Source organism: Molothrus ater, chromosome 1 (genome assembly GCF_012460135.2).
Source record: "Molothrus ater isolate BHLD 08-10-18 breed brown headed cowbird chromosome 1, BPBGC_Mater_1.1, whole genome shotgun sequence".
In the NCBI taxonomy this organism is placed as follows: domain Eukaryota; kingdom Metazoa; phylum Chordata; class Aves; order Passeriformes; family Icteridae; genus Molothrus; species Molothrus ater.
Genome location: NC_050478.2, coordinates 36389410 through 36416518, shown reverse-complemented (window position 1 = coordinate 36416518; position 27109 = coordinate 36389410). Strand labels below are relative to the sequence as shown.

The following is a 27109-nucleotide window of genomic DNA, read 5'->3' as shown; positions in this document are numbered from 1 at the left end:
TCTCCTTCATGTCACTAAAAGAAAGTGAACTACCATAAACATCCTCTGATTGAACTTGCCTGTATCCCTGTCTCCCCCCTGCATCTTGCAACTATCAAATCTGTGAGAGTTTCTGGAATCAAAGGTCTTCATTTGAGAGTGCTTTTTCTGTGTATTTCCTTCTCATCCATGCAAGTGTTGATGGGTGTAGGAGCTGTAACCCTCATGTTACCCCTGGGTGCCTCTGCAGGAGGTACCCAGCCTACTTCATCTGCAGCTCACTCATGTCCATAGGTTAGAAACACAGCCTGAAGTCCTTGTGCAGGCACCAAGTCTGCCCAGAGTAGTGCTTTCTGGTGGCATTGAACTACTAAAGTCTTCATCTTCTGTATAATTTGAAGTTCTTTTGCAAGTGTTATACAAATGTTGCTCCTCATCCTTTTTCCACATCTTATTTTTGAACAGGCAGATCACAGCTCAAGTCTGTCTACCCTTTCTCCTAAATTATTGACCATGACTTTACATAGTAAATTGCACTGGCTACAAATGTTTGCTTGAACATAATTCATGACAGAGTTTAAAGAGACAGAGCTTACATATCATTTTCTCAGTTAGTAAACAACTGATGTTAATTTTGGCATTTCTCAGCTTCCGAGTGCTTAGTTTTGATAAGATGGTATTCTTTTCAATACTTAAAGTCCATTTAAATAATTTTCTTATTAAAAAAAAAAGGCAGCAAAACTTCCACTGAAAATGAAATTACATCCTGCAAAATCCTACTGACCTTCCTTTCTCTGAAAGACCTTGACTAGTCTTGCAAGCATTGGAAACCAGAGCAGCAGCATCCTCTGCCACCACCACATCCCCCAAGTGACAGTAGCCATTGCAGGGGTGATACACACTTCTTCCATTTGCCACGCAGGGAATGTAGAATGTGTAGCTGGGATGAAGCACAGGGCAGCAGATGCATTCTTGGGCTGGTGGCAAGAGTTAGGAAGAAACAGAACATGCTCTGTGGAAATCTTCACTCTGTTGTGTTTAGGTCAAACAAGGAATTACCAAATTTGGGCTTCTCTTTTTTTTATATGCACAGTAAAAAGGAAGACACCAGAGACCTTGTTGTTTCGATTCTAGACCTTAGTGAAATGCTTGCTGAAAAAACTAAGTTAAGCATGAGCAGAATTTTTTTAGACTTATTCTAATGAATAGTATCAATGAATGAAAAAAAAAAAAATCAAGCCTTGAGCAGATGCTTGGAGTGGAAATTATACTGAACATTGAGTTTAGCAAATGTATAAATGACTGAAAACATGCTCCTAACAATAGACTTTTTTAGGCACCTTGTTGTCAACTTGTAAGTCCTAGATCAAGGCATTTAGCTGCAGAGTGATGCTTTCCTGTTTCCTGTTGTTACAATTTTTCTTATTCTTTCTGATGTCATTGTGTTGTTTTGGCCTCATGAACACTCCTAAACTGTTTGTTTTGCCTCATTTGTAACTATTTCTGGGGCTTATTTAATTTTCTTTAAAAGAATTCTCTGCCTCATAAGAAGACTGAGAAGATAAGCAACTAAATATATGGAACATGTAATATAAGTTTAAATTTTGATGGCTGGGGAATTGTCCTGTAAATCTCTTGTCAAAATGGTTTTATTGTTAGTTAAACTGGTAAAGCTGGATCGTTGCCTTCTTTTATGGCTTTACTAGCGCAGAGTTTTCTCCTGTTTTCCCTGTATTTAAGGTCATTAATGAATCGTTATCTATTGCTAGTAATTACTGATCTCTTGAGAATATTGGTTTAATTATATAGGAATCATAGGTGGAAGATGCAGTTACATGTTCTACAATGTAGGTAGTAGTACCTTGGTGTATTATGGCTTTAAAGAATCTGGGGTTTTTTGTAGATTTTAATTGCTAAGTGTGCCTGGTAAAATATGAATTATTGTATTACCACATGTGATAAAAGGTATACTATTGTGAGTTTCACAGTCTGCAGGTGTAACAGATGTAAGGCAAGATTAACAGGACAGAACAATAATTAAAACACAGACAGCCATCTCAACAAAAAAAGGGGGGGGGAGGAAACAAAAAGAAAAGGTTTATCATGTGCAATGCAATTATTAAGGGTGTCTTAAATTCTCTGCAAATACTTGTAAAAGCAATAAAAATGTGTTAGTTTGAAAGACAGCTTTTCAGTGTGGACACCTAGTTAAGGAATTAAGATCTTTTTTTATGAATATAAAAGCTGAGTGAAGTCCTGCCATATGGCAGAATGGTTCATAGGCAATAGGGCCCTCAGTTTATAGATGCTGTGAGCTAAACGTTGCTGAAAAAAATAAGAGAGCATTTAGTATATATGCATTTACAACAGTATGAATTGCTTACTCTTTTTAAGACAGGAAGGTTCAAATAATTAACAGCAATATTATGGTTGCAAAAGGAAGTCCAGTTGTTCTTCAGCAGTCTACATCTGTGAAACGTGATATCTCTGGGGAATGAGATTTAATTTTCCCAGGAGAAAATATAAAAGCAGGAGAAAAAAAAGGAATGACTTCTGCTTGAGCAGAATAAACCTGCATCTACAAACGATTAACACTGCATAATGAAGTAGTAAAGAAGCAAAAGAGATTTCTAATAAAGGACTAATAACAAATCCCATTACACCATGGTGTATTTTTTCTCTTGAAGTGTATTAGACTCTTAGCAAGGCTTTTGAATGAGACTTGGGTAGTTGCAAGCAAAGTCAGCTCAAATGCTTCAAGCTTTGCTGAGATTTCTCACCTAACAGTTTGTGTAACTGGAAAGTTGTGGCTTTACAGGTGGGAGGAGTTGCTACTGCAGGTAATGGCCTTCATGCAGAGTCTGAGTAATGTTTGTGTCACCATAGGGTAATAGTCTCCTGTAGGCTGGGCACTGCAGGGTAATGTGCCACTATGGCAAATGCCCTAGTTAGAATAGACATGGTACTAAATGCACCAGCTAAGCCTTGCTTTTGTACAGCAGTTCTGATTTCTTTTTCTGAGGTCTCAGAATAAGTCCTCATAGGAAAAGGGTTTGATCAGAGAGGGAAATACAGAGATTTTGTTTTGTTGTAGCTAATATTGGGACTTCTGTAATTATGCAGTAACATAAAAAGTTATAAGACCATAGAGCATAAATGTTTGATATGAGAGTGAAATGATGCTGTCTTTTGAAATCATGTATTTTCACTTTTAAAAGGGAACATATCTCGCAAGAAAAAGATTCTATGTAGTGATCTCTAAATCTGTACGTGGATATTTTTGTGTATTGTACATGTGTTTCCAGTGGCATGGGGAGTAAAAGTTTTGTGAACATAACCTTCACTTGCAACAGTCCCTTTGAATTTCTTTAATAAGATTCTGTCTTTTTGTGCAAATCGTTGCTATCTTCAAAGCTTGTGCTAGACTGGCATGCTGGAATTAATTTGTACAGTATTTTCTTTATACTGGAATCAGAAAAAAAAAAAAGCCAATAACAAAACCCTGGATCCCTTAAAGCAACAATGAGTTCTGGAACAAAAGTGGTTAAACATGAATTCTTACGAGTGAAACTAATCTTGAACAAGAAATTTCTAGTTGCCTTTTTAGAAATTTTTGTGAGTTTTAAAGAATGAGTTAATTTGCTTAGCAGAAATTTGCAATCAATCTTTTCTTGCCACTGAATAAACAGATTCCACATGCGTAGCTATTTGCATATCCCAGCTAAAAATGTAATTCATTATTTTTAAGTCCATTTCGTAATAACTATTTCAGGATTAATGTTACTAACTATTCTTTAGCTCATTCAAATGTGACCTTAGATAATCCTACCTAAAAAGATACAAAGCTAATGGCTCTGTTCTGGAATAGGGAAGAGAAGTGCTTTTCCTGAGGTCAGCAAGTAAGTCAGTGTAAGAGTCAGAACTAGAAATGAGAAATCTAGAGAAACAATTTCCTTCTTCTGCATCTCAAGCTTCCAGGCTCAAGCAAATATTGCATTTAATATAACAAATTTTCACATTTTGCTAGGTATGAAAACAGCACAGAGATGAATAGGAATTAACAGTATAGTCTACATGAAGATTATCACTAAATCTGGTAAAGATTTAAATGAGATTTAATGAAAATAGCATCCATAGCATAATTTATATGGAGTTGCAAGTACTGTCATCCATAACAGGGAGAAAGCCCTTTCACAGTAACTGTGACCTGGTCCATTTTAGTTGCTGTTTGGCATCTGCTTCTGAACTGGCTTTCACTTAACTGGGCTTTTCAGGGCTTCTCATAAACCACTGGCTTCACCCTCCTGTTTTTTGCTGTTCCAGGCCATTCTTGCATAACATTTTCTCCCGTTCATCTTAGGTCACTGTCACATTAAATGCTCAAAAATGTGCTATATGGGATTGATGTATTTTGTCCTTTGAGGGTCACCCACATAATAATATTAGTCAGTAAGCTTCTACACTCTCTAATGTATAATTTCTTTGATGTAGATGCAGTAACATTTCCACAAATACAATTAGTTAAGTCTTTATCACAGATCTTGATACTTTGCAGAATTTTTGGATAAATTGTTTAGGACTGTTGCTGATCCTGGGATATATGTCCTGACTGTACCATACTTGGCAAAATGGAGAAATACAAATCATAACTTTTCCCCTTTTTTTTTTTCAGACGATGGGTAAGGCTTCTGTTTGGACGTGAATTCCCTCTTCAGGATCTTCTGGTTGTCTGGGATGCTCTATTTGCTGACAGTATCACCCTGAATTTAGTTGACTACATTTTTGTAGCCATGTTGTTGTATATCAGAGATGCCTGTAAGTACCAGCTATCTTATAATTTTTTTAAAGAATGCAAACCTATTCTTTGAAGGAAAAGGAGACCTTAAAAAGGCTAAATTTCATTGTGACTGTTTTAACATATTGAAAATTGTTCCAAATACTAGGAGAGGAGATATTTATTATGAGACATGGCCTGCTGTATTTATGAAACAAATTGTATCTTGGAGTTAAATGCAGGTTTGTTTTGTGAGTAGTTCTGTGTTTTTACATGGAGTTGCAGATTTTTGTGCTCTGAGTGATACAGGCAAGTATAGAGCTCCACCTTCCGACGAAGCTCATGAATTGAGTAAAGCTTCCTTGTGACACTTGAAATATTTTTATGTTGTTCCCCTGTGAGAAAGGAGAAAATGCACAAGACAGTGGCTTACAATTTTTGAAGAGATATCATGAATAAAAAACAAAGATGAGTATCAATTACTGAGAGTGTTTTTTATTCTGTGCAAGAGGGGCATTTTAAAACTATTATAATTTATTTTATTTCGGTTCAGTACACCTGAAATTTGTGGACAGGTGAATTCTTATAATTTAGTGATGACCAGTAATATTAAGTTGGGACAAACAAGCAACCAAGAAAATTTTGTTAGCTTATATAATTGTAAATGGGAGGAGAAAGATACATAATGATAATTGAAGTATTTTTTTTTGTCCTATCAGATTCTGCAAAAAATTCTGTATGCAACTGATGCAACAAAGTATGTGCTTCACAGCAAGATGTATGGCTGTCATTAAGTATATGAATTCTATAGCAAGTTATTCAGAGTTAAGTATATACCATCTGTAAGCTTTAGGTTATAACAAGGTCATATATTTGACACAATTTTGCATTCTAGGACATAGGAAGTTTTCAACATCTGTGGTTCCTATTTTAGGGCCCAGTCTTGAAAATATAATGTGGTACTTTACACGTACATGTTGTTCCACTGCCTGCCTTCATGTGTTTTTTAATTACTTTTTAATAAACATGCAGAATATAGAGTTACCTTTCATTCCTTTCAAAAAACTGGACATCTAATTCTGGTCAGAGGTTCCAAAATTAATGCTGATGTTTCAGGATGATCTGATTCCAGGTTATTATATTTTGAAGTCTAAATCTTGCTTGTTTATATTCAGTAAACGGAAGTAATTTAAAATTTTTGGTAGAGATATGTTCGGAAGTGGCATGTAAGAAAATTTCTTAACATCAGTATTTTATTTTGTGTCATTGCTTACCTTTAAAAAAACCAGCACATCAGAACTGTGCTTCTAAGAAACCTCTCTCTTCTTGGGGAGGGAAAGTTGTTCTGGCTTTGTTTTCTTTTGATTTGTGTTGCTGGGGTACAAGTTTCAGTATAAGTTAACTAAAATGTGAGCTAAAAATGTGTTCCAGGCTTTTGTATGAAATCAGTCTCCTTCTTTTCCCTGAACTTCCCAGTCTTAGTAAATAGAGTAGTAAATAGCTTTGCAGTGTGGTACATTTACCCAAATGAGAGGGAAAGTCATCTCATCAGGACAGCTAATACTTCATATTTTGACTGTGTCTGTAATAAGTAACTTCTTGTTCTACAGCTGGATCTAGTTAGTTACTCTAAGCGTAATAGAACAGGGAAGCAATATAAGTCATAAATTATGTAAAGTTGAATCTATTTTTCCAAACTCAAGCTCAAGCCACAACAATTTCCACAGTTCTTGATTACATAAAAAACCTTTTGTTATATATCTGTAACAGAAAGTTTTCTGTTTTTCCTCATGTTTTTTATTGCTGGTAATATTTGTGCTTTGAATAGAGTTCAAAGTTGTAGTAATTTTAAAAACATTTTCGAATAAAGTAAGTTTATAAAAGCTTCTCTTTATTTGGTGAAAGGAAACATAAGCTCAAAACATCCAATGGTGATAAGCATCTTTAATTTAAATAAACCATCGGGAAATTTTTAGTTTAGAAACTTTGAAACAATGAGAACAATAATAAAGCTCCTGCGATATTATGTTATGAAAATGTCAAATATAAGCAATTATAATAATACAGTACTCAAAGCATTTGAAAGTTTAGAAATTGTGCTGATTCTTTTAAAACAGCACATTTGGGGATGGGTGAAAGTTGCTGGTTTGAGAATTGATGAATTTTTTTTCTGTGCTCTATTATGTTCTCAAGGACATGATTTTAAGAAACTCATTTCTGCTATATTTCTCATTTTTATTTTAGTTTTGAAATCCTCTGTTGCTCAAACAATATATTATGCAAGGAGAAGGGAACCTTTAGATTATCAGATTATTGCTTATATATTTTAGAGATTACAGATACATAATCATGTACACAGCTATTCTGTAAACTGCTCTGTTCAATTTTACATCTCCATCCAAGCAGATCTTTGTCTGTGGCATGGTAGTCCTCACATGCCAAGCTTAGGGTTGTGTGTACCAGTAGAGCTGTAAGTTTTAATAAATTATTTCCTGTGTTTCTTTGGAAAAATTCTTGAGTTCATGCAAATTTTTTTTTGTTGTTTTTTGTTTTTTTTTTAATCTGTCAAATCAGAAGCATGAATATTTGCTTCTGTTTCACCAGTGTAAATATACATGTTGTTGATGAAATCAGAATGGAGGGAAGGATGTGATGCAAAAATAGATGTATTTTATCTACTTCCTTTCAAGGAAGACAAGAATGAACAAACCTAGAAGACCTGTCTATATTTTGCATAGTAAATTAATGCCATTATTGAACCAGGAGCTAATTTTGACTGATCCGTATTAGAATAAGTGTATTTTTATCTTGCTTCCACTTGAGGAGTAAGTATGGCCATTGTTAGAACTTAGTTTTTTCATCTCTAAAAGCACTGCAAATGTTTTGAGAGAAATAAAGGATCCATAGCTTCTTCTTAGAGGAACTGATTAGTTATTTTTGTTATAGTGCAAGATGTTCATTTGTCTATGTTTAACTCAGTTTAGGGGCTATTAGGAGAACCTGGCCATAAGTAAAGCAGAAGGGGGGAGTAATCCCACCCTTCCAGGGTTATGAAATAATCTGGATACAGGAGAAGTGACATCAAATAATAAACGTCTAAGAAATTAAATGTATCAGAAAATTTGGACTTTGTTGAGGACAGTATTCTGAATTTTCAGGCTTTCCACCACATTACTGCTGCTTGTACCCAGGGCCAACAGAGAAAGTTCAGTCTCTTCTACAGCAGAAGGGAGAAGGCAATTTGATGTTCCTTGAGCACTGAATTACAATATTAATAAAAGAACAGTAAGACTGTATTCTCTGTGGAGAGGAGTTTGTCTCCTCCTTTCCCTAGAAATGCCAGTAGCATTTTTCTGTGGGGAAGTGAGAACTTGTGGTTCACAGAAGAAGCTGGATCCAGATGTGACTCTTACTAAGCCAATGAGAGAAGCACAAGCACAGCTGAAGAACCGCCAAGCTTTTTACAAGGCAGCTGAACACACCAGCTACTGCTGAGACTGGATATTTGTATTTCACAGAATCTCCTTCCAGAAACTTCCTCCTATAGATGATTCTTAGAAATCCATTTAGCACCAACAGGCATATTCTGTTTTGGTTTACTGCTGTTTATCTGTAATTTTTAAGAAAACTGCCCCTCTATTGTACAATATTACACATTTTGTCCTGAAGAGACAAGAATCATAGAATGGTTTGGATTGGAAGGGGCCTTCAAAGATCATCTAGACCAATCTGCTGGCATGGGCAGAGACATCTTCCACTAGACCAGATTGCTCAAAGCCCCATCCAGCCTGACCTGGAACACTTCCAGGGGCATCCACAACCTCTATAAGCAACCTGTGCCAGTGCTTCACGACCCTCACAGTAAAGAATTTCTTCCTTATGTCCAATCTAAATCTACCCTCTTTCAGTTTAAATATGTGGGGGAAACCCTGAAGGTAAAAAACCCATATATAAAAGTTAGCAGGTCTTCCCTTTAAAGTGCTGGAATCTTTTTAACTTTCTGGATGATAAGAGTTTTTTTGTCAGGGGTCAAGTCTGCACCATTAAAATAAATTAGTTTTTTTAATATTTAGTTTTCTCTGTATCTGTGAGACAGCAAAGAACTCTTCCAGGAAAAATAAAGAAAATATATTTTTAATCCATTTTTCATTGCAGAATAGAACACATACTTATTTCTTTAAAGGAGAAACACATTGGTGTTACTGTCTATCATTTATAAAACTATTTAGCATTTAATTTCAATATTCACTGTTTTTATTTGCTTTGGTAAAAAGGCATCACGATCACAACTGCAGTTCAGTATCTAAAATTTGATTTACGAAGGAGAGTTTGATTGGGTACGTTCTGTGTGGTGCTTGTGTTATACTCTGAAAGAACTCTGGCAGAGGCCATTGTATTGTGTTCATTATGCCTGCTTTGTGACTTCAAGAAGAAAAAGCAGGTACCTGAATATGAACAAGAAAAACAAAGGGTAGGGAAAAGAACAGGCAGAACAGATAAAGAATGAGTAGGATAAGTGAGTGCTTTACAAATGAAAGCAGATGTATGAAATTACAAGCTGTCGGATCAGCAACGGAAATGAAGATGATAAAGTGGTTCCTTACACAGATTATAATTATTCATTTTGCCCAGTCCTGCATCTTTTCCCCATAATCCTCTTGTTGAGGGAGGTAAGGTGCAGGAGGATATGAGGCTTATTCACATGAAAGAAAAAAAAGTAAACCATTTAAATTTCTCTGTCTGCAAAACTGCCCTTTATTTTGCTTTTATTGATTCAAAATAATCTTGTATTTGCAATATCCCGATTAATTAAAGGTATTTCTTACTACAGCTAAACTTCTCAGCATAGTAAAGTTTGTTAGAAATTTATTTACAATTGCTATTGTTGGAGGCTGTCTTTATGTTGCAGAGTGGAGGCATCATTAACAGGCATTGCTTTGACAGCTGTGGCAGATGGATTGCCTGGATTTAGATGGTGCAAAAGAAATGAAGTAGTTTACATAGACCTGCTTGAAAAGATGTCTTTAATAATTGCACTCATAATTAGATTGATTTGGGAAGGAAAGAAAAAAAAAACAGAAGATGACAACAAGCAAAAAGCCATAGAGTATGCTTACATAGATTCAGATAGAATCAAACAGCTTAGAACAAAATTATGAAGTTTAGCAAAGCATGCTGAAAATTTTGTAAGTGAAAAAAATCTAAGCAAGTTAATAGTGTACTATACTTTTTAGTATTTATGAAATTAAAATCTAGTCCTTTCCCTTTTTCCTGAATATTTTGTGAAGTTTCTGATTTAAAAGAAAACAAGGAGTTGTTGAATAATTTTATGTATGCATAGGTATCTGAGTATGTGTATTTATGTAAATATGTATTTAAGAACACCATAAAAGATATTTCAGCAAAAACTAATCAGAGTGGGGCAAACTTATCATAAAGCCATAAATGCAAATTATTACATTTAAATTTAGATGTCTGTGGAGGAGCATCTGAAAAGCCCATGTCCGTTTTGCAGCACTAGATCTTCAAGCTCTGCTGATGGTGTTGCCCTGAGCTGCACTGACTGGGGCAGGCTTTGGGGGCACAGCTACAGAGGTCTGAATTGAAGCATCTGAATCTGGAGCTAACACAAGGGTCAACAACATAATTCATAGTTTTAGAACTCTTCTTAATTCCAATAAACCAAGTGTAGTCACAAGCCTGATTTTATCTATCTACTTTTACTCTGAGCACTGTTTGAGTTCTGAGACACCATGTGGGAAAAGACAGCCAAATCTGAACTGCAATGAATTTACTGGAAAAAGTACTGTTTTGGAATATCAAAGTAAGACAGTAATATGTTTTTTCTCTCTCTCTTTTATTTTCATTTTAATTCTAGTGATTTCAAGTAATTATCAGACCTGTTTGGGACTTCTGATGCATTATCCACCTATTGGAGATGTTCACTCCCTTATCCTAAGAGCACTTTTTCTCCGAGATCCAAAGGTGAGATACCTGTTAATACAGGAAATAATAAATCACTGTAATTAAATGTTCTAAATGCTATGAAGTTAATAACAACCTACATTTTGGAAACTAAATGGTAGTTTCAAGTTTCTTCTCACCTGAAAAAAGAGCTGAAGGAAAGAGTGGGAAACAGAGTAGAAGCAAGTTCCTTTACTCTTAAAGGATACTTTAAAGGACACTTTGCTAAAGTTATCCAGGAGCTCTGGTAACTGCAGATGTGCTCTTTAGAATAACTTTGCTTGGCATTCTGCACAGACATCTTTGGGGATAAAATATACTGGGGAATAGTAACATTACTGGGGAAACAGTAATGTTACTATTTAAAACCTAGTAAGCTGTATAGAAAGCATCATGCAATTTCATCTGAAAGACCTTTTTCATGGGATTTCTGGGATTAATCACTGTTAATCCTTAAAGCACTACCCCTGCCCAATATATAATGGTTATGTGATGGTTTTTGATTAAAAAAAAGAGTTTGATGTTACAGCCTGTAAAGATTCACATGTATAAAATGTACAAATTCATAAATTCATGCCACATATTATTAGCATGCAGTGTCTGATGTAGTCATCTATTAAAAAAAGAAAACTTCTTCCTGTTTGAGAATGGCATGTGTATATGTGTGGGTATAATATACAGGAGACACTCACTGTATGGTGGATAAAGTGCTTGAGATTCAGCTGAACACAGTAATCTGTGCTTGCTCAGATCTCTGGCAGATAGCAGAATTGTGCTGCTGGTTTTGAACTGTCTTTGTACATGTCCCATTAGTAGGTTGCCAGTGTAAAGTCTGATTTCCCTCATCCTCTTGATGCACAACATCTTTGAAAGCAAAAAATTCATCACTTCTGCACTCTGACTGCCTTCTGCAAAATTTCATTCAGTACCAGTGTTTACACTTTTATGGATTAAGAAAAAAATTGTCTCTTTGTTTTTCTATATCAGTTTTTTGCAGAAATCTGCATCCTTATAGCTGTTTTTTTCATTCCTCTCAAGCACAAAGATTTCTTTCATGATGAGAAGTAAAGTGTATCATCTTTTCAGTGTGCAAGAGAGTTTCTAACGTTAGATCTCAGGAATCTTTCTTAAGATTTTGGCAGCAGCCTGTGAAATCAAACTGCCCAGCATTTATTTATGTATTTTCATAGCAAAACAAGATAGAAATATTTTTTAGAAGAAAGATACAAAGGGAGGAAAATTTTGCTCAGTTATCCATCTGAATTCAATATGTAATCTGTCATTTATTGAAGAGATATGTTAAACAATAAAGTGATTACTAATGATTCAGCTCTGAAACATGCTAGGCAGCATACAAGATATCCTATCAGCTGAAGGGGACAAAAATTAACCACCAACTTCCCACAAAGAGGCTTAATCACTAGTCTAGTCCTTATGCTCTTGTCTCCAACAGAATGAAGGTGTCAGTCTCATAAGGCCTTGATGTCCTATTAATTAACATTTTCAGGTGGGCCTTGAACACCTTTCAGATAAATACTGGATGTAGTTTTGTAGTTCTTTGCCCAGGTGAATCAGTACTTGAAACTCTTTGATGCTAAGAATGGTAGTGGCTTTGTCAATTTAGATATGAGAAAATGCAATTGTTTCTCATTTCTGAGCTGTACTTTTTTGCTTGAGAAATACTCTGAATGTTGAGAAGGTCTGATTTCCAGAAAGTGAAGAGCCTACGGGACTTGCAGCCACCTCCAAAATTTACACTGGGTCTTTGTGTTGAGGCTGCATAAAAAGATCAAGACTTCTTACAGTAAGGAAATCAAACCATTCTAAAGGATCCTCCTGGAACTAAAAAACAGCTTCTGGTCTGAGAAATAAATGTATTTTCAAGGCTATTACTTGAATACCTATTTCTTACCTTTTCCTAGGTGTGACTTAAGTGTCTGAAGCATATGTTTGTTCAGTTTCTTTTTTCCATATATCTGAAATGGAAGTCTTGCTGTTCTTTAAGACCTATGCACAAAAATTTCCAAGTCTGTCAACATTTTTCATGAAAAGGAATGAAAGGGAAGACTCAACAAGTCATCATGGGTGCTGTAGGAGTCTAAAGTCAGTGCACAGATTATATATGAAAATAAGTGGGAAAATTATGATTGGGAGTTTTTTTGTTAGTTGCATAGATATAATTCAGTTTGCCCTTATTCCCTGTGCAGATAAAAGCAGGTTGGAAGAAATGACAAAGAGATTTTAGTCTGTAGTGCAACTTGTAAGTGGTGATTAACAAATTCAGTGCTTAATTATTTTTCTTCCTTCTTTGATGTTTTCCTGTGCATTTCTCCATCACAAGCTTCTGGTTTCTAATAGGAAATTACGTTTGGTTCCGTGCAATTTTATCTCTCCTTATCCAGGGCTGAGTTTTTCTGCGTGGCATTTCTTCCAAGATTTTGCTTGGGTTTTAATATGTGAAATCAGGGAACTCTTCTCTGGGAGACTGTTGCATGGGCAAGTGGCTTATTTCATTATTTGTTGAACATACCAAGAATGTTCAAATATATTGTTCCAAATACCTGAGAGAGGCTTGCTCTCTGCTCCTTGAAGCTTCAAATCTCACCTGGACAAGAAATACAGTTTAGAAGTCATGGCCAGTTGCAAACAGTAATCTACCAGTTGCAAACAGGAATCTACCACTTGCAGGTTTGCTAATATATATTCTGTTGTCTTCCATATTATTTTTACAGCTAGGAAAATACCAAGTCAACATACAGGGGGGAGGTTGTGGGGTATTTGGACTAAGAAAGGTTGGAGGTAGGTGGATAAAACTGAAAGGTTCTTAAGTAACAATCTTGTCATAAGCGGGGAAGTTGTTATCAGATGTTAAACCTGATACAGCTTTTCAATCTGTAACTTCCAATTCTGGAGATAACCTGGGTTTGTATATATAAAGACATCTATAATTTTTCTCTTTCCTTGTTCTGACATAACAGGTATTTCCTTCTTACTTTTTGTCATGTAGTCTCTATCAGGAGAGATAAATTTAGGCTTGATGAACCTGTTGCATTTTGTTTGCCTCCTTTCAATGCAGTCATCACCAGGAGAGCAACCTAAATGTGAGAAACAAGCTGTACTTAAAAGGTGGGGGGCATTTTTTTTTCTTACAGATGGACAAGTGCAGTTTCCTGACCTTTTGTGAAATCAAGCCTTACCAGAAGCCTTAGCATTATCCAGTATTAATAATATGAAAAGTAATTAGTACTTGCCGTTAACCTAACACTTGCAGCAGCTCTCCTGTTCACTTTGGAACCCCAGTTGGCAGCTGAGATGAGAGAACATTTTAGATACCACATCTCTGATATTTTTCAATGCCACAGAAGAGAAATACAGATCTCTATAATAGCTGAAAACAAGTTAATGCACCTGTCTGAGGGGGGGCCTGAGAGATACTAATTTTACAGGCATGAGTATGGATCAATGCAGAATAATTGAATTTCAGCCTTTTCTGCATTTGGCTAACTCCACTTCTTAGGAAAATGTGGAATGAACAGTTCAAATCAGTGTTGTTGTCTGTGCATAGGGTGATAAAGTTAACCTGCTTAGCATAGTATTTGTTTCACATTTCTAATCTTTCAACAGATAATTGCCTCAATTATTTATATTAAAGTAACTTCTATGCATTTACAATCTTTCTGAATATAAAAGTAGAGCTTCTTATGGAAGAATGGGCTATTAAAATTGTGTATATGTGAAATGAAGAAATAAGGGAATGTTCTTTTATGTATATCCAAAAACATTTACTGAAGGTATGTGTCTGCATATTTAACACACCACGAGTGGCTCATTTTCTTCAGTTTTTTTCCCTTATCAAAACCATTGAGCACTGTTAATTTTCACAGCAAAGGCAGCAAAATTAAGAAGTAGAGATATGGAGATAAGGCATTGGAAAAATATAAAGTGATTAAAAAACATAGTTCTAACTAGAGTTGTTCAAATAAAAAAAAAAAATTAAAAAACCCAATTAGAAACAAAAGTCATAGAAAATGTGAACATATTGTGTTCCTTAAATAACCAGATGTTCTTTGCTTCCTGAAGGCAGCCAGGGCTAGGAATAAAAGGTTTAAAACTATTGTTTTAAGTTAACTGTGAATTTTGAAAATCTGTTTTCACCCTTTAGCAAATAAAATTCTAATACAGCAACATAAGCAAAGTAATTTTCATCTTTGGGTGTTCTTATTTGTATGTTGTTCAATGTTGAAGTGTTAACCTTATCACAGTGACTTATTAGAAAACTAAATCACTACATAGAATGTTACAGTTTTGCACCACATACCAGGAACCTGACAACTGTCCTTTGTCTGAAAGCTTGCTGCATTTGTTCTTAATTTTTATGTAAAGCAAGTTTGCTTTCATATATTTTAGCATGCTGAGTTGTCCCATTCATTGAGCAAGCTAGTTAGGAGCTTAATTCAGTGGAGAGATCTTTTTATTATAAGCTACCAATTAAAAAACAAAAAAACAAAAAAATAATGTGCTTCGTTGATGGAAATTAATTTGTTAGTTATGCTAATAATATTATAGCTACTGCTGCTCATATTTTCTCAACATTGTATTTTAGCTATTTGCTGACATTGAAAGTGGCTATATATTAATATTGAATTCTAGCTAAATCCATGGAGGAGAATACATGACATTTCAAAGAAGTCGTATTAGTTCCTCGTGACTGAAATTACAGATACTGCCAGAAAACTTAAACAATAAAATGTGGTGATGATCACTCATATCAGGAATAGTTGGAAAAATCTGCATTCTAGCTTTTAACACTATTCTCTGTCTAAGCAATGAGTAACAAGGGGAAAACACATTGCTGAAATTTTGAACCAAACTCTTTGTACATTTATTTTCAGCTGAATTTTCTTCTTAAGTAGCTGCCACCGTCTCATAGTTTTCTCCAGGCTGGTTTCATGTGCCTGAAAGGCTGTTGAGTTTCACTTTCTTCTTCTTCAGATAAATTCTTTTCTATACACTCATTAACTGAGGTGCCGCTGCAGAGCTGCAACTGTCCTTTGAACGCTGCCGTTATGTCAGTATTGTTGTTTTGCCGTTTGTGGCAGGAGAAAAGCAGGTTTGGGGTTGTTTTGTTTGTTTGTTAGCATTGTATGTGCAATCTGGCATTAATTACCTCTCTTTAATGACCAGATTGCAGCCAATCAGAAGTTGGGATCTGGCGCTGCTCCGGCATTAGCAGCTCATTAATTTGTACCTCCACGCAGAGGTACTGCTGGGGCGCGGGTCCACTTCGTTACAGGGGTACCAGCAAGGGGGAGGGAGGCTCTCAACAAACATTTTTGCTTTTTAGTTTTGATCATGAAGAATGTGACTGATATTTCAGGAGCAATAATACATTGAGGGGGGGTTTAGGTGCATGAAGCGTAAGTTATCAGGAAGCTGGGATAATGGATATGCCAGTGCAGCATGAGCTGCCTGTACTTTAAGTAAGGAGAGTTCCCTGACTGAGTGAGGTCACCTGTACTTTAAAGGCGAGTTACCTTTACATGAGATACTATTGATAAAGGAAATGAGGTTTTCCAGAAAAGCTAACTATACATCTCTTCATCTGGAAGAAAAGGACTTAGGAAAAACAAAAAAATAAATGCATTTACTTTTAGTGATTCACAGAGAACTTCTATTTGCCTTAATTTCAGTTTAAGTTTAAGATATTGGATATGCAGTTCAAGATAAATTTTTATGGAAATGATGTGGCACCATTCTCAACTTGACCTCTGCTTTTATAACCACATTCAATTCCTGGTACTGTACTCAAGCATTTTGATGTTCTAACATTCACATTTGCAAATACAGTGAGGTTAGATGTAATCTAAACACCTCACTTTAAATAAATCAATGTTTTTTCTGTAACTGCCTGCTAAGCTTTTTAATGCTGGCCATTACATTTATTTACTCTTTGTTTATGTTCATGTTCTTAAAATGAGAAACTTATATTTTCCAATGAAATAGTCTATGCTTTGTTTTAAGAATTATTGATTTTAATATTCAGTTATTGTGTTTCATTAATAGAATAAGGTATGACAGGCGGCTAAGAGTTTAATGATGAATTACTGGGAATAACCATGTTGCCATAGTACCACATAAAAATAGTAAGTGTACCATGAATTAAAAATCCACTTCATTTTTGTACATTTGTTTCAACACCTTCTTTCCCAGTGCACCTATGCATTTTAGAATACAAAAAGGCTCCGTGGTCAATACTTGATGCAATAGCTTTGTTATCTCTTTCAAAGTTCATTGCAATCTCTTCAATGGTACATTAACCATTTAATCAACCCACCATAAAACAGTCATCCTCAACATACCCTGTATGTCACAAGCAGTATTTTTAGGGAAAAAAAACTTGGAAAGTGGTTTATTAGTCATCTAGGCAAGACTTTTCAAATGAGAAACCTTTCGATGTCCTTCTCATTCTGCAGCACCATATGCAAGACAGTAGTCATCACTCAAAGGAGAGAACTGATCTCTTGGATTGCCAATGGCAACGCAGTTCCCAAGTGTTGCTCTCTCCTTAGTGTTGCACACACAGGCCAGTTGTGTGGGTAAGAACTCACAAACACTGTATCCATCTAAGCTGAACAACCACTGCATTTAAACTAATAGGAATGTGCTGGGGGATAATATGGAATAAAGCAAAGCTTCCCGAGCACTGGCACCTCCCATAGTTAAAGCCATGCCACAGGTAAGATGGTGCAGAAGCAAAGGACTTGTCCCAGTTCTGTGTGGGGACAAATAGGATGGGGGCTGCAGTCCCCTGCTGGAGGCAAGAGCAGAGCCCAGCCAGGTGACTGCATTGTCCTCCCTGCCCATCTTGTGTGGCCCAGCAGGAAGGAGTGGGTGGTGTGGCTGCTGATTTCTGGGAGGGTCAGGAGGTGCAGAGTCTTTCAGAGGAAATGGCTAAAGGTGAGTTTCTACTTTTGGCTAACATTTGACAGCAAGTCTCCAAGACAAAGTGGACCAGAAAGTTCTCTTTGGAGGATAGAATTTTTCAACTGTTCCTTCTATTTGAGCAGGTTGACATCATCAGTAGCAAAGTAAAGACAATTCTGATTGTACTTGCTGCTAAAGCAAGAAGCTGAAGCATTTTAAGCTCTTAATTACTTTAGCTACTAATAAAACTTATTGCTTGTGAATTTCTTGGGGCTGTTTCTTTCAGTTGGTAGGTTTACTTCTATTTAAAATGTCATTTAAAGCTACTGACCCTCTCCTAGAAAAGTTATAATGTTATTTATAAAATTACACCTATAAAATGTATTTAACAGTGTTAGAGTGAGGTGATTATGGTTCTTCTTATGTGAACCTGACAATTCAATCAATCATTTCTAGTTTGCAAGGGAGTTTATCAAAAAGAAGCATTTAAAACACTTAAAGCACTTTGATTCTACCTAACCAAAAGTTCTCCATGTCATAATTTATTTACTAAAATTTGCAAAACACAAACTGTGAGTTATATAAAAGTTGATTCATAACTTTTCAATAATATATGAAAGATTAACTACTGAATCATATCCAATCTATTATGATGGAATTTGAGTTCAGATTCTTCTGATAGAAATGTAGATATACTGCTTGTGTATCTACATATTTTATAGTAGATATTAGTGTATCAATTGTAATGAAGGCTATTTGAGTACATTTGTATTGGGAAGAATACAATTCTCTGAAAGAGCAAAATATTGTCAAGATAGAACTGGGAATGGTATTTTTTAATCCTTTGCTATAACTTTTTATTGAAAAATAGGTTTGGAGATGTTAGGTCTTTTGTTCTTTCTCTTTTTACGGAGCAGTAGTGATGAAAATGGCTCTCTAGGATGATTCCTCATTATTGGAATCCTAAATGAAAGGAGTTGCTTGTCCTGCAGCACCAGGCCCTTAGTTTCTCTCTGTGTTTCACAAGACAAGACTTGGATGTCATATTCCTTTTGGTGTGGTGTGTGCATGGGGCTCTGTGAATGAGCTTTTTTCACTCCCTTGGGGACCTTTTTCAAGTGGTTTATGCAGCAGATTACACGCGGAACGTGAATTATTCTGTTTCTTCTCCTTGTAGTGAAAATAACCAAATAGCACCTTAAAATGTTCTTGTTTTTTCCTGATATGTGAGATTTGTGTACAAGCATGTATGTGGAGAAGATGTAATGCTGTAAGTGTGCTTACAAGGGGTGTATAAGTATAAGCTTCGGATAACTGCATTACTCACAAAGCCATCAGTGAGTTATGCAGGTTGTCCAAAACGAGTGCCAATAAAACCATAATGTGGTAGCTTTTCTGTACATAAAGATGTCATATTTTAAATCTCATAATTTGGAGCATTCCAGGGTTTAAAGCGAGGCTTGCTGTGTGTTCCTTTCAAAAGCCTGGAGCTTTCCTCCACAATGTTGTAAAACTCCTGTTCCTAACTGTGCGAGGCTGCAAGATGCCAGAGCATAAATCTGTCACAGGGTAGAGCTGAACACTGTCAGATTTATACCTTACTATTTAGTTAATTTACTTCTTAAAACCAAGGGTTCAGCTGAAAAATAGGCAACTAAATTAAGAGGCAGATTTAAAAGGTACTTAAGCGATTCTGTTGATGCAAGATGGGGATTTTACGCAGGTTATGAACTTGAACGTTGGCAGGTCAGAGTCTTTTTGTCTGGAATATCAATAAAAGCTGATTTGGTAGGATTTGATCTACCTGTTAAAATGCAATATGCTGTAATACTATAAATGAAAATAAAAAAAGGCTTCCCAAGCAGTTAGGACAAGAAGCCAAAATACACAACTAGAAATTTCTTTCAGTCAAGTCACTGAAGCATTTTTAAATCTCACTTGTCATTTTTTTTTCAGTTCTTCATCTCTTGTCATAGAATGCCCATGTGAGAGAAAGCATGTGTGTATGAAGTTAAAAACAGACCATAACGCACAGTATTTAAAATATCTTCCTGGTGTCTGAAATTTCTAGTTGCCAGGGGAATGGAGGGTTGTCACGTAACAAAACTGGAGATAATTTATTTCAGCCTAATCAGAGTTCAGGGGTCTTACATTCTTGACCCAGTTAACTGAATTTTCTTTCCTTTTCTGTTTTTTTTCTGGGAAATTTTGTTGCTTAGGGGGACAAAAACCCCTCCTTAATTTTCTTTAGAAACAATTAAATATGATAATTCTTCATGCTCTTATTGCATTTTAAATAACAAGGTCCATGATTGAGACCCTTAGCATCTTGTGAAAAATCTAAACAGGAAGCATTATTCCCAGTTTGAGGATTATGGCATTCCTTTGCCAACACCAATATTAGTGCATGGATCTCCTGACTCCTGTGATTAAAGGAAGTTCTTTATTAGTTCTGTGCAGTGTACCCTTCATGTTGTGCTGCTTTCATACACAGGGTTGATAGACTATCAATCTATGTTTTAGATGGTATTTTGCTCTTGGCCTTGAACCACTTTTGAATTGGCAATAGTACCTTATATCTAATTATATAGTACCTTATTATCTAATGTCTAGCTGGGTGTTTTCATTCTAACAACTCAGTGGTTCATAGGTGGATAAAATACCTTTTGTGGCCCAGCAGGTTGCTTGCTGCAGAAGGCATAATAAGGGAAGAGGAGAATTAGCAGGTGAAAAGAAATGTATGTTTGTTTGTTTGTTTGTTTGTTTGTTTGTTTGTGGAATAGGGTTTTTTTTTGCTTTGGGTGCTTTGGAGTTTGGGGTGGTTTGGTTGTTTAGTACACAAAATAGTGTGACATGTTTCTGTAATGTTAAGCCTTTGCTTATACTGTGTAGTGTGTTCATGTGGGGAGGAGACAGCTGCCTAAACATCTCACAAAATAAAAAGAGGAAAGGTGCAATCCTCTCTCAAGTTATTAGATAATAATCAGTAAATACTTCACAATAATTATTAGTGCCTGATGGAAAAACTGCTGCTGAACTGAACAAACTGTATCCTTTATCCATCTCAGCTGCTATTTCAGCTCTGTTCCCAGTCAAAATTTTTGTCAAGTTTATGTCATCTTTATTGAAAAAAGTAGCATAGATGATCCAGCAGGAAAAGATCAACCTTTCCGGACCTCTCAGTCCTATATGAATTTAGGGTCACATGATCCTCCAACTTTAGAAACAAATAAAAGGGAAAAAATAGAATTTTAATACAAAAATTTCTTAGGCAGTGCAGGAATTATGAAGAAATCCAGTATTGCCATGTCAGATGACAAAGGGAAAAAGGAGAAAACTGGCTCCCTAAAAGTAATGGTTTAAATAAATAGAACAATGTTCCATCACGATCCTTCTCTTCTTTTTACACATGTTTGGTTCAGTCTGGGTTTTGATTTAGGCTTAAACTATTTAGGCTCTAAACTAGTAGTTTAGAGGAAAAAACAATAAATGTTTGGCAGCATTTAGAAAATATATTGGAAAAAAATAGTTTTAAAACATTCCATTTGACATTAGTGAGATGATTATTTTAGTCAGCCTATTCTGCCTGGATGTAGAATTCACTGCTGCTATTTTGTTTGTTTTTTCTCTGTTGCATTGAGGTTATCTAGTTTCAGATACAATCTATTAAGTGGAGTATTTTTTTAGTAGCTGAAGTTTTCCCACCTGTCTACCCTAAAACACCTGCAACATATGTTTGTGTAACCCTGCAATGCTCTGTGGTTTGGGCCTTGAGAAATTCCCCCAGAGCTTTTTGCTTATAAACAGCTGAGCAATTCATTTCTCTGATGACAAGTGTTTTTCCCTTGGCATTGAGGCAATAGCACATTTGCTAAAATACGTCTCATTTTTCCTTACATATATTGAAAATCTTTTTCCATTCTTGTCTCTTATTCTGAACCTTCAGATTTTGTGTAAAATTGTGTTTGGTTTTTTTTCCCCTCGTTAATAAAACTAAAAAGGGAGAAAAGAAAATACCTCAACAAAGAAGAGTGTTATCAAGATCCCTCTACTTGCACCTGTATGTAAACTTTTAAACCTGCTGTGTATTCAGGGGGTGAGATACCAGGTGCATTGTAGAACAGCCTGTGACTTGTGTCACACACGAACACGCTTTGCTATATCCTGTCTGTTCCGTGGGTAACGTGATGCAATTTGTCTCCAGAGGCCAGGGAGGAAAAGGCCAGGGAGGAAAAGGGGTTTACTTGGGAATTTGAGCATGTGGAGCAGGATCCTTAGCTAGTGGAAGCTGCTTTTCAGCAGTTCGTGCAGGTTTAGGGGATCGGCTGCATTCAAGGTGATTCTGAGCCCTGGCCTAGGAAAATTGCAGCTGTGGGTATAAGTTAGTTCAGCCCTGTGGCCCTGGAAGAGGATAAAGGCAAAGAGGAAGTCCCCAAGAACCTCCTGGAAGCCATGGGAATTGGAGTGAGTTAGTCTGGGGCTGGCTGGAATAGACAGGAGGACAGGGAGACTTCAGCAGGCAAATGAGCCAGGACAGGGGGATCTTTTAGCAAAGGAAAGGCTCAGAAGCAGGAGTGCCTCAGAGATACCTGAAACATTTTCCCCTTTGGACTGTGGCTAATACATTTTGAAGAGACAAAGTCCAAAATCACATCTATTTCTATGTGTTTCTATATGTGAATTTCATACACTGTCCTTTTAAAAGCATAAATTTGAGCATTTTCTAGCAGTTGAAACTATATTCACGCTAAATAGACATTAAAATTTGAAGAATTATAAATCCAGCAGGCTTCTCCTACAAAATGGGTGTGAGAAAAGGGGGCGAAGGGGGTTTGTTCTAGTATTGTATTTCTGCTCTCTCTTTCCTTACTAGGGGAAAACCATATATGTGTTAATCTGTACAATGCCCTCAGCCCTCATACAATTTCTTGGAGCGATTCAACAAACTGTACATTTGAAGGATTAATTTCACTGTCATTTTAACATTATCCTTTTAAGAAAAAAATTATTTTATCAAAGTTAGTAACAAAATAATGTACACAAAAAAAAGAAAGGGAATAACTTTACTTATTTAAGTAATGAAAAATACAAATTGGATCTTTCTAAACTGCCCAGTGTCGGAAAAAAACTGATTGCTGTGAATATTTTAAGCAAGAGAGATATGGTTTTTGTAAATAAATTTAGTCCTTAGTTCTGATACATAGGTTGTAATTTAGGGGATAGCTCAAATTGAATGCTTAGAGAAGGGGAATTACTTTAAAGTTTTTAAAAAACAAGCATCGTAATTGTGTAGGTTTTCTGTTCTGCATTTTACATTTAACTTACCAAAATAGTTGAAAAGAATACAAAACTTAAAGGACAACCACAGTGACATAAAGATCATAATCTTCAAAATAATGTATTTTTTACTGTCTGAATTTCAGTTTTCAGAAGTATTTAAATTTTCTGGGGTGATACTTCACAGATACTTGTCTGCTAACATATATATCAGGTTGAATATTGAAAATTTTGAAATATATTGAAAATATAAAATAATTTATTATTCAATATAAAAATATTGAATTTTTTTGAGATGATATCTCAGTGATGCTACAAAAGAAGTCACAGTAGTAACCCTTGCATTTACTGTATTGCATTTTTAATGTTTTTTCAGAGAGTTTTTTTTCACTGCATGTAATAGTACTTTAAACTGCTGCTTCCTTTGATACCTTTAAACCTCACAGGAATTTAAATAGGCTTCTGTGAAAGTAATGCTTGAGCCTCATTCATATGTTTGAGTTAGATGTTATTCCTATTAATGGCTTTAAGTGCTTAGACAGTAGATCAGCTTTTCATGTCTTCAATTGCTTGCCATTTCTGCATAAATATGTTTCAAGATACTGTTCCAAATTTTCCTTTTGGTTTGGTTTTGGGTTTTATTAAATTCAGAAGCAATGTGTAATAATCTTTTTAATTCAGAAGCAATGTGTAATAATCTATTTTATTATTTCAAGGTACTGTTCCACATGATCTTTTCCTCTTGGTTTTGGGTTTCTATTTAATTCAGAAGCAATGTGTATTAATCATTTTATTATTTATTGGGTGGTGAAAAAGAAATTTCAATGTTTTTGCTAACTATCAATATATACCGAGTTATTGGAAGAAAATTGCAAATCTGGCTAGCACTTTGTAACTTGTACTTTACGAAAAGCTGTCTTATGGCTTAGAAGTGCCCATTATTTTATCCATCTCTTATTCTTCAACCTTACCCTTCAAAATATGTAAAGAAAGAAGTTACTTAATTCATAGGAGAAAAGTTACACTGTTTGATTACTCAGACAGAAGTCTCAGGACCATCAGTTATCCTCATCACGTCAGTTTGGATTTGATTATCATAGAAATGTATTGAATTACCAAACTAGAGCAATAGTAACTAAAGCTGATTCATTGTTATTGCTGTCAGTTGATGAGGACTGACTTTCAAGCTCTATGAATTGGTAGAGTTATTCAAACATTGTTTGTATAACAGGAGATGAAAAATGTAGAACAGCCATTACAGTGTGGGTGGTAGGATAGATGAGAATTTTTTTAATGCTTGTCTAATAGCTTTTAGTTGCTTCATTTTTTAATGAACATTACAAACATATATGTTTAAAATGTTTATTGTGTTGCCAAAGAAAGAAAATGAGACATTTCATACAAGATTAAGTCTAACTGCAGGAAACAATCTGGAAATTCCCACCCTTAAATATGCTTCCAGAAATCAACCTGGCCTTTGGTATCTACCAATTCTATAAATTTTCTTTCCTCCTTTTGTGCTCTTGCAATGTTTTGGTCTTTAAAATTCAAGTCCTGTATCCTCCTCCAAAAACAAGATTTTCAAGGAAGGAGGGCTATCTGTAGGTATGTGGAAAATGAGAGGATAAGACTGTAGATACTCCAGTCTGTAATGAAATCTGAAGAGCAAATATACCATGTGAAACTGAAACACCTGAAGACTGACTCTGTCAAAAAGATAATGTTCTCACCTGTGAACAATGGTTTTGGAAAGGTCAATGCATGGTTCACTAAAACTGTATTTACTACTAGCAGGACTTAAGAAGGCAGATCAGAATATAAGGCAACCAGCCAATAAATGATTAAACCTTTGTAGCAAGTACTTAGAAAGTATTTAGATCTCTTTTATACAAATCTGATCACTATGCAGAAATTTTTACCACTCTACCATTTTCTCTTGCACTAGAAATTATTTAAGCCATTTCTCATTTATATATATATTTTTAAGGGCCTCTCTGTACCACTCTGTTATTTCATTTCCATCTGCATGCAAGTTTTTTTTACTTAAAAATATTTGCTTTTCCCTCCAAATAGTGTCCTTCAGGATGGATGCAATCGATCATGATACTTTATGCATATACTGCAGTCTATGCTTAATGTTCAATGGATTCTTAGATCCTAAAAGGATGATTTCAGGACTACTGAAGGCAGCATATTCCATGAGAGTTTCATTGTGTCAGAAGTGGACAATAACAAGTGGATTCTGGTTTCAATATTAATTATATACATTTTATTATAGAACAACAGTTCTTTATTCATGGCCTCGGTTTTCAGTAGGGTGAAACTTGGAGAGGAAAAATAGGCTCTGTGTGCCATCTAGTGGGATTGTTCATGCTGTCTCACTAAAATTAATTCTTTGCTTAACAGAGATACTGCTAGTGATGTATTCAGTTCAAAATAATTGCTATAGTTTCTCCATACTATTACCATTTTCTTTAAAAGCATAGCACTTTAGCTTGGAGGTGGTCAAATTCTATACCTGACCTGCAGGAAGAAATCATATCTGTATCTGATCTTGTGCAAGAATTATTGATTTAATTAGGAATGTAACCACTACAGCAAACAGACTCTTCCATGTGGAAGAGTACTGATTTCCGTGAGCATGGAATGGACTTACAGGTAGAATTTGGTTTGATGTTAAGTATTTTGAGTCTTCACTTTAATGTAAATGACATTACTGCCTCGAAAAAATAAGATCCCAGGAAAACAAATTGTTCTGTAAGTTTCTATTCGTCTTTAATGAACATATTTCATGTCTCTGCTTAAAGTGTCCCAGAAATTTACAATGAAGTACTTCTTTTATTTTTTAGCGAAATCCAAGACCGGTGACTCATCAGTTCCAACAAAATTTAGATTATTACAAAGCACGTGGAGCAGACTTGATGAACAAAACCCGGTAAGCTATTTCTAAATATATATTCAGCAAATTAAGACTTTACATTAAAACATGTTTCAGAAGTCATGTTTATACTAAACAGGAATTACATAAGCAGTATTAGAAGCGTTTATTTCAAATCTGTCCCTTAACTATTATTACATTAAAAAATTGAAGTTTTTACTTGTAGTATTGCAGTCACTTGCTGGCATAATTTTAATGGAGGCTGACGACACTTTTACACAGTGACAAGTATCCTAAAAACGGAGTAAAACACTGCCAATGGGAGTTCTGTAGCTGAACTAATTCTGATGATAATGCACCTAATTATAAGCTGGAGTATCCATGTACCAGAAGCTAAGTTAAGTTGAATTAATGTAAATCCAGTTCGAAGTAATTTTTACAAAACTTTACCTCTCGTCTTTTAGAAGTGGTTTGTATCAATAACGCCAAAATTCCTCATCAAGGCCATATTATCTGGGTGGCCAGAAGGTGGGTGCCAGTGGCAGGTGACTGCTGGTGGCTGCAGGTCAGTCCAGCACAAGAGATAATGCTTCAATTGACACAGTCACAGGCAGTTTCTTGGGCTGCACATGGCCCCAGCCGTTCACTCTGCCTGCTGATTCATGGGAACTTGCTGCCTTTTGGACTTTTGCATCGCTGTCACATTCTGTTGAAATCAGCTACATTAAAAGCCAACTCAAATTAAAATGGTGTCGTTTGAGAAGCTTTTAAAAAGGGACAAAGAAGCAGAAATTAAAGCTAAGTAGAGTGACTACAAAACTGCCTTTTTCTTTATAATTCAGGCTTTAAAGTTGAGAACAGGTGTCAAAAATTGCTGCATTCTATTGCATTTTCTTAATGTTTTTACTTATTCTTTTGAAAAATTATCTGCAGTGTTGCCTAAACTGGAAAAATAAGTTGTTTGAAGTTTCAAAAAGAAAGATTTCAAGGATTTTGAAAAAGCAAGTAAATCATAAAGCCCAAACAAGAATGACACCTGCTGGAAGCCTAAATTCCAAGAAGAATTGATTAAATCTATATAGGAATATAAATTATTTGCACACATAGACTACACACCAAATGAGATAAGAAGTTGTTTAGAATAATTCAGATAGAAGAAAATCTGGGATAAATTCATCTCAAGACAGGAATGCTTAGAGTAGGTCAAATGTGATAAAGCTGTTTAAGATTGGACTAGGGAGAGAATTGGAAGTTGTACATTAGGAAATGTTTCTGCAGTGAGCAGAGATGTATTAAATCAAGTACTAGGTCTA

The 27109-nt window shown here is 35.5% G+C and overlaps 1 protein-coding gene across 6 annotated transcripts in view; it reads left to right on the top strand.

The window, feature by feature from the left end:
• The window catches only part of TBC1D5 (TBC1 domain family member 5), a 318136-nt gene that overhangs the window by 233387 nt on the left and 57640 nt on the right, over positions 1-27109 (top strand). For all 6 annotated transcript variants that reach the window (XM_054514222.1, XM_036401348.2, XM_036401369.2 and 3 more), the window contains 3 exons: positions 4652-4794; positions 10632-10738; positions 25768-25853. In XM_054514222.1, the coding sequence (XP_054370197.1) occupies positions 4652-4794; positions 10632-10738; positions 25768-25853 (336 nt within the window). The remainder of the gene's footprint in view (positions 1-4651; positions 4795-10631; positions 10739-25767; positions 25854-27109) is intronic.